Here is a 12,162-nt window from a genome sequence, read left to right as displayed (position 1 = left end):
GCAGGGCAGCAGTCGAAGGGGTCGGGTTTATAGGCGGCCTGAGGAGCGATTTGTGCAGTGCTGGTTCGCTGAAACAGTGGCTTATGGGGGTGGCTTGCTCGACTTAACATCGAGATGTGTACGAGCAAATTGAAAGCGTGCTTATCGGTGACCTGCCGTCAGTTTCGAGCCTGTGGCAGGCCTTTTTGGAGTTAAATTCTATTGCTTATGTCTTAGACAAACTGTCTACTCGCTAACATCTATCCTACGAACATTTCTGAGCTCTTGCTGGACGTCGATTCCAGTCAAATGACGATTACATAGAGAGGTTGACATGAAAAAACGGTCTTCCCTCTGCGATGTGCACCGGCGCTGTTCAGAACTTGGTCTCGGGATAAAGCCACCAGTCTCCCGAAAGCGTCTTAAAACTTTCGAAACCCAGAACTGGCTTATGTGGCGCTGACGTGCGACAGCCCGCTGGCTGAGCCCTTCTTGCAATAGTGCAACGATTTGTGCTGCTTCTGAAGGTGTAGAATCCCAAGTAAAGTGTCAAAAGAAGCGGAGATGTGTATGAATCAACATGTGAAAACAAAAATCCGAAAACGCGTGCTTTTATAGGGGGTAAATAGGCCGCAACTCGCGACGTATCAAACAGTTCATACATGTCTTTTTCGTTACTTCTTCACATCAGCCGGGATATCTTTTTAAGTACTGGTGTGATTTAAATGAATTTGGTATCAATTTAAAGATAAAAGTTTAATCTTTAAAATGGTGCCATTTTTTTTTGTTCCTAACAAATTCGTTAGTACACAAGATCGCGTGGAAACAACTTCATGTAAGTGATTCCATACTTTTGCTCGCGAGTGTAGTTTCTAGTTACTGGGACCACCCAGTAAAAATGTTAACAGTTCAACAGTTCACTTATTTATAACACTTTATAGACTATTTTACTATTGTATTTAGTTTGTGGACCGTAAATGGTTAATATACAAAACGAAGCTATTTTATTATGCCATACACTATGGTGATTTCTTTTCAGAGTTAAAAAACACTTGAAATATTAATCTCGTGTTCATCTAATTAGTGTTGGTTGCTAATTAGCTTCATATTATGCTATTAACTAGTTTACTTTGGCTCAGCTCACACAACAGGATGGTAAATAAACATAGCTATGTGACTCAATCTTTAGCTTAGATGTAGGTTCGTAATCTAAACACTGAAATGGTGTAGAATAATAAATGTTGCACAATTTGCGCGTAGTATGTGCGCATGTTCATATTGTTTATAGAAATATTTAGCGCCAGTAAGTAAATGCTTGCAAATATCTTTTGCTTTGGCAAGAGCACTGGACTGCACTTGATGCGAAGGAGGTATTAGTTGCAGGGTTAGTCAGGTTTAAAGGGGCTTGATTTCAAGTGGTCTTACGCTTGACCTACCCTGAGCTTGAGCTACAAAAAAATATGAAACCAAAGCTATGAAACTAAGGCTGAGTTGCACCACCTAACTTTAACAGTCACTTTAACGATATCCAGTATTTTTTACGTCTGCAAAGTAGTCTGTAGTTAAAGTAAGATGGTGTAACCTTAGGCTGGGTTGCACCATCTTACCGACTTTAACTTTAAAAAATGTCAAAAGTCTTTTAAACTCCATACAAAAGCACCAGTCATCGTTATAGTTAAGGTTAAAGTTACGTGGTGCAACTCAGCCTTAGTACGAGACTTTGTAACTAAATCGATGCTAATGTCACAGAATATCTAAATGGAAATAAAAAATAAAATAAAACTCACTCCAAATCAAGCCCATTTTCAAGCTTACTTATTCCGAGCTTAGTTTCATGAAGCTTGGTTTTTGTTCTGAGCTTGGTTGCGTACTTTCTTACCTCGATGGTTCTTACCTAGAATAGAGTTCTGTGTTAGAAGATGATGGGTTGGTGGTTGTTGAAGCACGCCCCCGCCGACCAAGACTCCGTGCCCGGTGTGGCCTGCTGCCAACTGTGGATAAAGTTTTGATTTAAAAACATGTCCAGATTTCCTTTTTTTGGCAGTTCAGTTAGACCTTATTATTTGATACTTATTGCATTTATTTTCTGTCGTTTAAGTACTTTATTTTAATATAAAAATAATGAAATATTTGTTAACACATTGGCAATATAAAAACTTTATTTTATTTTGATAAGTCGAGAAAAATACGTTTAATAGGCCTACTGTGAATTGTTTATTATAATTTAGTCATATTTTATTCAACATATTAATGCACAAAACATATTTTATAGCCCATAATTACTTGGGAAAATGAACAAATGGACTAATGGCTTTCTATGAAGACTAAATACTAGTATTAAATTGTCTTATGAATAATGAATCATGTAGACTAAGAGCTAGTGAACGCCAGACCTACGTTATTTTATAAAGGCTGAAAGTTTGTCAGCGCATGCTCCCAACATAGCTAAGAACCATGGCCAAACATGAAGTTTGGGTCATGGTGGCTTTGGCAGACAGACGGTACTAAAGGTGTGTAAAATACCAACTTAGTTACGTCAAAGTATAAAGGCTGATTTTTTGATATTTCCTTCAAAATGATATTAGAAATGACGTCATTAATTGACAGACACCTACCATGGTGGCAGCCCTTAGCCAGACACCTTAAAGTTCATGAAAATGTAGTCCTACTTACGTCATACTATAAAAGCTGATATTTACATAAAATATTTGAACTATCATTTGATGAAGTTTCCTCATCAGCCAGACACTTCTGATGGTTCCTTCGCCTTGCCAGACAGCTTTTAGGATGGCTGAAAGTGCGAACGCGAGGCACTATAAATATTGTTTTTTGTACTTTTTCTTAAGTTACTCAAGTATTTGAGTCTGTAAATCATCATCTCATGTTGATGAGCTGATGATGGAAGGTACGTACAACTCCTTAAGGCTTAGGAGTTAGAGGACAATTCTTTAACCAGTATATACATATAAGTATAGTTTCTAAAGTTATTTGGGTGTTTGGATCAGCTAGTCATCATCCCATGTTGATGGAAGATACAACTCCTTAACGCTTAGGAGTTGTAGGATAATTCACGTCATGCTCCCCGGCGGAACTACTTTTGATTTAACTAGTGTAAGTTTCTAAAATAAATCTTTGAAATGTCTATAAAATTCTAGTCCTATTTAAAAAAAAAACCATGTCAGAAGTTTCGCCGTATTTTGTTATTGAAAGTGGTTACGCTGCAGAGTATCCTTCCAACCTAACCATCACGATATATCTATTACTGTGCACAGTACAATCAAATTTATAGTATCAAATAACAATTCTATATTGAATTAGGACCCCCAAATCCTCACTAGAATTTATATACACGGAAAATGTGGTGCCACAAATTTCATCTTCAAAATAGTTGCTAAACGCCTAGAGTAAAGTTCTTAGCAACATTAGCATTAACATAGGTAATGATAATGTTGCTAAGAACTTTACTCTAGGCAACTTTCAGATGTAATCACTTTAAAATTAGGGATTACCTAAGCCTTAAGGAGGTGTACTTACCTTCCATCATCAGCTCTTCAACATGAGATGATGATTTACAGACTCAAATACTTGTGTAACTTAAGAAAAAGTACAAAAAACAATATTTATAGTGCCTCGCGGTCGCACTTTCAGCCATCCTAAAAGCTGTCTGGCAAGGCGAAGGAACCATCAGAAGTGTCTGGCTGATGAGGAAACTTCATCAAATGATAGTTCAAATATTTTATGTAAATATCAGCTTTTATAGTATGACGTAAGTAGGACTACATTTTCATGAACTTTAAGGTGTCTGGCTAAGGGCTGCCACCATGGTAGGTGTCTGTCAATTAATGACGTCATTTCTAATAACATTTTGAAGGAAATATCAAAAAATCAGCCTTTATACTTTGACGTAACTAAGTTGGTATTTTACACACCTTTAGTACCGTCTGTCTGCCAAAGCCACCATGACCCAAACTTCATGTTTGGCCATGGTTCTTAGCTATGTTGGGAGCATGCGCTGACAAACTTTCAGCCTTTATAAAATAACGTAGGTCTGGCGTTCACTAGCTCTTAGTCTAATGAACGTAGACAGAAAAGTATCAATTAACCCTTTATAATATTACTAGCGTCCCGTGACTTCGTACGCTTGGACCTCGTTTTACCTCCGTTCGATATCATGTTGATAGATGGCGTTTCACTGCTTCCCCCGCATGAATTTACGAACGTCAAAGACAGTAGTTTGTCCAGCGCTGTAGATTTTAACGAATGACGGTAGATGGCGCTTTTTAGACACAAACATTTCAACTTCAAGAAAAAAATCTTAAATTGTGTCAGTACCCCATGTTACATTAGATTAACGGCATTAGAAATACACATAAGACATAATATGTACTGTGAAAAATTATATAGTCCACTGTCAAGCTCACAGACTTAGGCTATGTTCAGATGGCAAAATTTTGACGCGCGTTTTCAAATCGCGCGACTTGACATCGTAGTATTTACATACAACCGATCTCATGATCGCGTCAGCGAGCGTTGACGCGGCGCTCAGAGAAAAAGTCTCTAGATGCAGGCGATCGCGCGTTGATGCTCGCTTTGACAGCTATGTAACGTCCGTTGACTGTTCAGATGAGCGCGCACTTCCATCGCAATAGATTCTTCCACGTCCATTTTCTAAGCTCTATCAAAACAGACTGACGAGCTCCTCGCAATGCGCGTTAGCGCTTGTCATAAAATATGAACTCTTTATAAATTTATTTCCGCGTTAACCTGCGTTAAAGCGCGTTACATGTGAACATAGCCTAATGGACGGGCAATAGAGGTTTAATAATAGTCTCATTTGGAACCCTTTGAATACGGAACCCTGAAAACTCGAATAACGCAAAGTCAGTTCTAAAGCAACAAATTGAAATACAAAATGAGCTACGTGCGATATCTTCACAGTTCGCAATTTGGAGCGGAATAGATTATATTCAATATTGCAGGACTCCTTCTCAATATTTACGGTGAACTATAAAAGCAAAGAAAATAATACACGCATTGTAGTTTGTGACCAGATGGCGCAGTGTAAAAATGTCTTAAGGATATTCTTATTTATTTATTATTTTGAAGGTTACATCCTAACTCCTTTAAGTTTCAATAGGTACCCCTTTTCTTTATTTATTTTATCTTTCTGGTTTGTGATCAGTACATACGAAGGCACATGTCAGTCAATCGCATTTAATTTCCAATTATACCTGCTTATCAGAATACTAATCTGCTCAGAATCCACGAAAAAATCAAAATATTATGACCCCGTGCAAAAAATTAGTCACTGGTACAATGCAAGTACGCAAGTTTTTTCACAACCTTTTTATAGTAAGATAGTAAAAAGTAGAGATTATAAGAAAAAGAGAGAAGATAAACTCCTGGCTATCATACACTTATTGATGTTGTTAAGCTCATTTCTATTATTTTTGCTTACATTTAAGAGCTTTTGTGCTTTTCAAAAGCCTAGGTTCAAATCAAATCTAATTCTCAGGTCATTTCTGGTGGCTGCTTGTATGCATTTTCCGTTCACCAGAGCTGCCGACTCCGCGTTCTGCTGGATTGCTTTTTGTATTGATTTTAAAGCATTTCTGAGATGTGTTTACTTACGGGTGGAGTGGAATTGGGTTCTCAGCTGCCTTTGTGACTTGAATTTTAACCCTAATTTGTGAGTTCGGAATTTTTTTTTCAATAATGTGCTCTATACTCGTAATCTAGTCATTATTTTCAAAAGTTTGTTTACAGATAAACGAAGCGATCATGTACAATTAATATTAGTAAGAAAAAAGTACAAATAAACTCCAAACGCAGCAATTATAGCCAGATACTTAGGCAAAGCTGATTTATTTACACTTTTTCAAAAAACATTTTTTTTTGTGTTTGTGTTGCGCTTTATTTTTTTCATATATTTTAAGGATAGTACATTAGTAGAGCTACCTCCCCTATCAGTTTGATTCACCCATTCTGGGACACCCTGTATATCGTACCTGATGATGGGCAGCGGTGAGATGGTCTGGTGCGGGGGCGGGGGCGGGAGGGGAGAAGTCGCGTGCGCCGGGCACCACGCCCGGCATCGGCTGTGCTACTGGCTGTACAGCTGACATCTGGTGGCAGACAACAGCATTCATCACCATCATCAGGTCATTCAGGCTGGTTTTAGAATAGCGCTGACGCACGCTGACCGTCGGCGCTGACAGCTGAAATGTAGGAAGCCTCGGCTCCGAGCGGTCAGCGCCGACGATCAGCGAGCGGTCAATACGATTCTAAGGCTTGATTTCCTCCTACGCTGACGTCGGTCGCGTACATCGGTCGAGCGTACGAATAAACACAATGTTCTATGAAGCACCGCACTGCAACGCCGTCGTCAGCGGCAGATGATTACATAGAACTAGTGTGTAATCGTGCGCGCCGCTGACGTCGGTCACCGATGTCAGCCTAAAAGGAAATCAAGCCTAAGGCTGGTTTTAAAATCACGCTGACGCTCGCTGACCGTCAGCGCTGACAGCCGAAATGTATGAAGCGTCGGCGCCGAGCAATCAGCGTCACTCAGGAACGTTCCCTTTAAACTTACATAATTGATCTGTCAGCGCCGACGATCAGCGACCGGTCAGCGCGATTCTAAAACCCGCCTAAAACCCGTCTGAAAATAACAGAACAGTGCCAGTGTCGTGGTTGACTCGTTAGAAAGATCTCAAGGTGCAGTGTTTAACCGTGGTATCGGTGGGTCGATTTATTACCGGGACCACGGATCACTTAATTACTCATGGTCCCATGGCACTAGGGATTGTTCCCTGGAATTCTGACTATGTCTCTCTATTGTCATGTTGCTAACATGCCCAGGATGTTGGGTTATTGATTTGAAGATTATTGTTCATTACGAAGCACTAACTTATGAGCTATGTACTAATCGCATGCGCCGTGACATGGCATATCAGGGGCCAGACCCCCTGAAAAAGCTAGATAAGCAAATGATTGCATCTGAATCTCTTCTCAGTTCTTACCCTATGTTTGCTGTTGTCCCTGAGAGGCAGGGTCTCCTCGCTGCCGCTCCTGGAGGACTCAGGCGGAGTTAGGCGCCGCTGCTCGTTCTGCGAGGACAGGATTTGCATCTCCAGCATTTGTTCTTGACGGATGTCGTCGTTGTAGTCCTGTGGAAAATTTTGGTGTTATTATGGTGTTATAATGGTGTTACAATGGTGGTATTTTGGTGGTATAATGGTGTTATTATGAGAGTTGAGGCAATCAACACAAACTAAAATTTGGTTGTGTTTTTGCATCTGCGTTCGCTCGCTGCGCTTTCTGTTTCGCTTGCACGTTTGTTATATTTAACAAGAGTATGACGGAAAAGAGCTAAAGCCTGGTCCGTGAGCACGTAGAATTTTGTCCAATGACCCCAAGCTACCCATCCTTATTGCTCGCGCGTAATTATATTGCTGTCGCGACTGTGCGACGGGCGCCCGCAGTAAGTGTGCGAGCGCGACAGCAACATAATTACGCGCGAGCGATAAGGATGGGTAGCTTGGGGTCATTGGACAAAATTCTACGTGCTCACGGACCAGGCTTTAGCTAGTGTTTTAGAAATTATTTTTAAACTAGCGGCCGCCCGCGACTTCGTACGCGTGGATCCCGTTTTACCCCCTTAGGGATGGAGTTTCGTAAAATCCTTTCTTAGCGGATGACTCATAACATCTACCTGCATGCCAAATTTCGGCCCGATCCGTCCAGTGGTTTGGACTGTGCGTTGATAGATAACTGTCAGTCAGTCAGTCAGTCACCTTTGAGTTATATATGTTTAGAAGTGTTCACCTCAACTTTCGCTGCTTGACTTTGTTATAGCAGTACAAAGTAACTCTTTGAATTTTGAGAAAAAAAAACACCTCTATTCATTTACGATTTTTAAAAACTGTTGAATCACAGTACTCTCAAGGAACCGTAATTTAGAAACTCAAGTCTCTCTAAAAAAGCAGCTTTGAGAGAATTAACCTAATACGATTGATAAAAAGTTTTAAAGTTAGAATTTTGAGAATTGGCTCTTAAGCCGATTATGGTTATAAAACTTTGAAGATTTTGAGGCAAAATTAGTCTATTTTTACATTTTAAAGTTGCCTAGATAATCCTATAAGTGATTTATTTTTCTGTTCTTTTAGGACTTTCCCAAGAATTTTAATTAACTTCTAATGTAGCCATAAAAAGCTCCTTAAATAATATCCCATATTCATATGCGAACTTTGTAAGCTCGCACGAGAAATCCAAAGCTTTATTACTTATTACAGAATGCCTGTACCTCTAGCACGAAAAATGTTAGTGACGTAAAATAAACTTAGTATGAGAAATGGTAGCACGAAGCTAAATACAATCAAGATCGTCACGCTAACTTTGAATTCGAAGGCTGGGTATTTTGTTTCACCGTCAGTGTTGTAGTGAAAAGGCGTTCAGTGTTTTAACGACTAAAGTTCTTAGTTTGTATGTGTGAGAGTTTATTAAATCCCTCAAAGTAATTCGTAATATATTCTCAGTAATAAGAAGTAATACGAAAGATGTAAGGTGAAATTTATTTCAGTGTTTTCAGGTACAAACTTACTTTAACATACAACTTTAAAAGAGAAGTGAAGAGAAGATAAAACTCAGCCTTAAATTCACAACCTAAACTGATTTTTATTGAGCATTTTAGTGTTAAATTTTGAAAGGTAGTTTTATAGGCTGCCAGAACGCTATACTTTTGTAGATTTTGGTTTCAGGAAGGCGCGAAATGCAGGTCGATACCAAACGAACAATCTGTAAATCATTGGGGGAGGTCTATGTTCACTGTCCAGCAGTGGACGTCCTACGGCTGAAATGATGATGATGATAAAGGCTAAGGAATAAACTTCAAGCTTGTTCAGCCCGTCTGGCCAGCGTGAGGAAGAGGCCAAATCCTCCATTTGCCTCAGGTAAATCGCCGGATGCAGACCGCTACAAACCAACCCAATTTTAATCATTGGAGGAGGCCAGTGGATGTCCTGTGGCTGAAATGATGATGATGATACCAGTGTTAATAGTGTATTTAACATGTCTTCTACATGAACTGACCGGCACTAAGAACCTCCTAAGCTCGGCCAGCGCGTACGCAATTCGCGCATGCGCTTCTGCTGGTGTTGCGAACGCGCTGATTTCCACGTGCAACTCGTCTGATAGATGCGCGAATTTTGGATCACCTGAGACGCGCAGTTCTTCTTCCTGTAAACGAATAAAAGGATTTGGTGCAAACTTGATTGATAACAACGATTTTAACCCGTAATCGGACTAGAGAGTTTAAATTTTAATTTATTTTGGACCTTAACACAAAAATCTCAATTGGTAAAAATCATGTTTAACTCTTTATCGGACAAAAGAAAGTGCAAAGTAATGACAATGTGATTAAAACTGTACTAAAATTGTCTGCTTGAATCGTATACCTAGGTTTGTCTCCAACCACGGACATGAAAAAAAAGTTTTATCTATAGCCACCAGTAAGGACAACACTACTAAAATCTTGGGACAAAACTACAGTAAGTAGTTATCGTGGTTTTTCCGTTGGTGGACACTGGAAGGAAATTAGTTGCTTTGGATCCACCAAAGCAACTTTGTTCCCAAACCAAAAAGAAGTCGGCTACTCACTCACTATAGGTACCTATTGATTTTGTTTTTATGACTGTTAAATAAAAACTATTGAAGTAATAATTAAATATTTGAATTTTTTCAGCAATAAAAAGTGTTGTGTTTACCTTCTGCCGATCCTTCATTGACCCTCGACCCAGCACAGCCATCTTGCACATGGTGTCTTCTTGAAGACGCTTCAGGGAGTTCCCTTTTGGCCCCAGCAGCTTCCCCACGAAATTGAACTGGGGACAATACAAAAAATAGGTGTTATTTACAAAATTGGGAAGAACTAGTTATTGCAAATTGGAATACGTGGTGGGAGACCGAGGGGAGTTGTGACAGAGGAGAGTTATGTCGTTGTCGAATTTTGTTAACTTATTAACTACTAACGAGCTCGTAAGCCTAAGCGCAGACCACCGACTTTTAGTTGGCCCCGATTCTAATTTGTATGGAGAATCGGCCGATACCAAATCGTTGTAATGTACGCACTACCTTAAATCTCCATACTGATTAAGAGCCCGACCCAACTATCGGCCAACTAAAAGTCGATGGTCTGTGCGCATTTTTGGTTCAAGTCGACAATGTCACAACTCTCACCTGTCACAACACAATACTCCTCGGTCTCCCCTAAAAGGGACTTAATGGCAAAAATAATACTACTGTAGTTTTACGCTTTGTTTTTACCCCGTAATTATTATTATGAGTGAGAATATCCATCATTGTCATTTAAGTCATTTTCAGCGATAACGTGTTAATGATAGATTGGCTCCCAGCTGTAGCCTAGTTTATTAGTTTACGCCCTTTAGTTGCTCTATCACTTATTTAAATTAAATTTGAAAACCTCTAGTAGACAGTCGTATTTGTTGTTCAAGGTGTCAGTCACATTTATAATATAATACTTTATTTCTTCTTTTGAACCAAAACAAGTCTATCGTTGGACAAAGCCCAACATTTAAGTAAATAATATTTAAGTAATATCCACCCACTGTCCTAATTTATGTAGCGTCTTATTTTCTCTGCTTGAGCAATGGTTGACTGGTGGAAAGGACATTGTCAGAAACGGCCTCAGATTCCTGGGCACAGCAGTAAAGTATCAAAAGGACATCATCCATTTTGGTCCAAAATCAAAAGTGCCGGCCAAAAAATAAAAGTGCTGTATTCTGATAGAATACGTCCGCCTTAGCATTTATTACTATGGCACCAAAGCTGTAGCACCACTGTGCATCGTAGTATTTGAGTTCTAAAAATATATGAAACGACTGACTTTGATCTCAAATACTACGACGCACAGTGGTGCTACAGCTTTGGTGTCATAGTTACAAATGCTAAGGCGGACGTATTCTGTCAGAACACAGCACTTTTTTTTTTATTGGCCGACATTTTTGATTTTGAACAAAAAATGTATGAATCGTCGATGAATTTTAGATCTCAAATACTCGACGCATAGTGGTGCTACAGCTTTGGTGCCATAGTAACAAATGCTAAGGCGGATGTATTCTGTCAGAATACAGCACTTTTTTTTTATTGGCCGACACTTTTGATTTTGAACAAAAAATGTATGAATAGTCGATGACTTTTAGATCTCAAATACTCGACGCACAGTGGAGCTACGGCTTTGGTGCCATAGTAACAAATGCTAAGGCAGACGTATTCTGTCAGAATACAGCACTTTTTTTTGTTGGCCGGCACTTTTGATTTTGGACCAAAAATATATGAAATGTGGATGATGTCCTTTATCTCTTACTTTTTGAATACATAAATATTAATTAGATTGTAATGGACACTTGAGGATTAGAAAATGAAATAATAAAAGTCTTTTATATGTATTCCATAATACTATGACGACATCCGGACATTTTAGGGCGTGGCCTGCTCCATATCCTATGAAGTTCCATAATTTGTGTCGATAAAATCTATGTAAAATCGGCACAAGGCAATGCCGTACTTCATTGTTAGGAATCCACGTAATAGTGATGTTGATTGCGGTCATCATAGACAATAAGATACCGATCTTGTAAATAAAATAAATCGTCCAAATTGCTACAGTATGACTAGATTTTAATTAAAAGTTAAAAATATATTGCACGATACTACAAGAAGCTATCTAATGTGTCCAACTGGTCTAAAAGGTCATGAATAAAATAAAAAGAATTATGATCATAATACTGATATTGACAATGACATAAATATGGGATCATCTTTAAATATATCTGTAACAGTTTCAAAATCCGATGAAAAATCCAATGCCGCTTAAAGTGAGAGAAATGTCTAAAGTTCTAATAGAATTGAAAGTTTTATTCACTCAAAATGCTTATAACAATAATTGGTAATACATTTCAAATATTAAGTACCTACCTTTATAATGTATCGATAGAACCAAAATGATGTCCTCTCAGTTTGGAAAGGGAAAACCCAGGATTGGGGGAGCGCTCCAGGCAATTTTCAGAACATTTCATAGGTGGTAGTAAATAATATTTATTTTATTATTAAAATTGAATATTTTGATATTGATAAAATTGAATATACCTTTCGATTCAAATACCG

General features: G+C 38.8%; 1 protein-coding gene across 1 annotated transcript in view; it reads right to left on the bottom strand.

The window, feature by feature from the left end:
* Positions 1–12,162, bottom strand: part of LOC135082619 (KH domain-containing, RNA-binding, signal transduction-associated protein 2-like) — a 141,653-nt gene that overhangs the window by 6,976 nt on the left and 122,515 nt on the right. The window contains exons 4-8 of the mRNA XM_063977398.1: positions 9,744–9,860; positions 9,070–9,216; positions 7,002–7,148; positions 5,988–6,104; positions 1,874–1,970 (exon numbers count right to left, since the gene is read on the bottom strand). Of these exons, the coding sequence (XP_063833468.1) occupies positions 1,874–1,970; positions 5,988–6,104; positions 7,002–7,148; positions 9,070–9,216; positions 9,744–9,860 (625 nt within the window). The remainder of the gene's footprint in view (positions 1–1,873; positions 1,971–5,987; positions 6,105–7,001; positions 7,149–9,069; positions 9,217–9,743; positions 9,861–12,162) is intronic.

The sequence above is a fragment of the Ostrinia nubilalis genome, chromosome 22 (assembly GCF_963855985.1).
Source record: "Ostrinia nubilalis chromosome 22, ilOstNubi1.1, whole genome shotgun sequence".
Lineage (NCBI taxonomy): Eukaryota > Metazoa > Arthropoda > Insecta > Lepidoptera > Crambidae > Ostrinia > Ostrinia nubilalis.
This window is presented reverse-complemented; position numbering and strand designations above follow the sequence as displayed.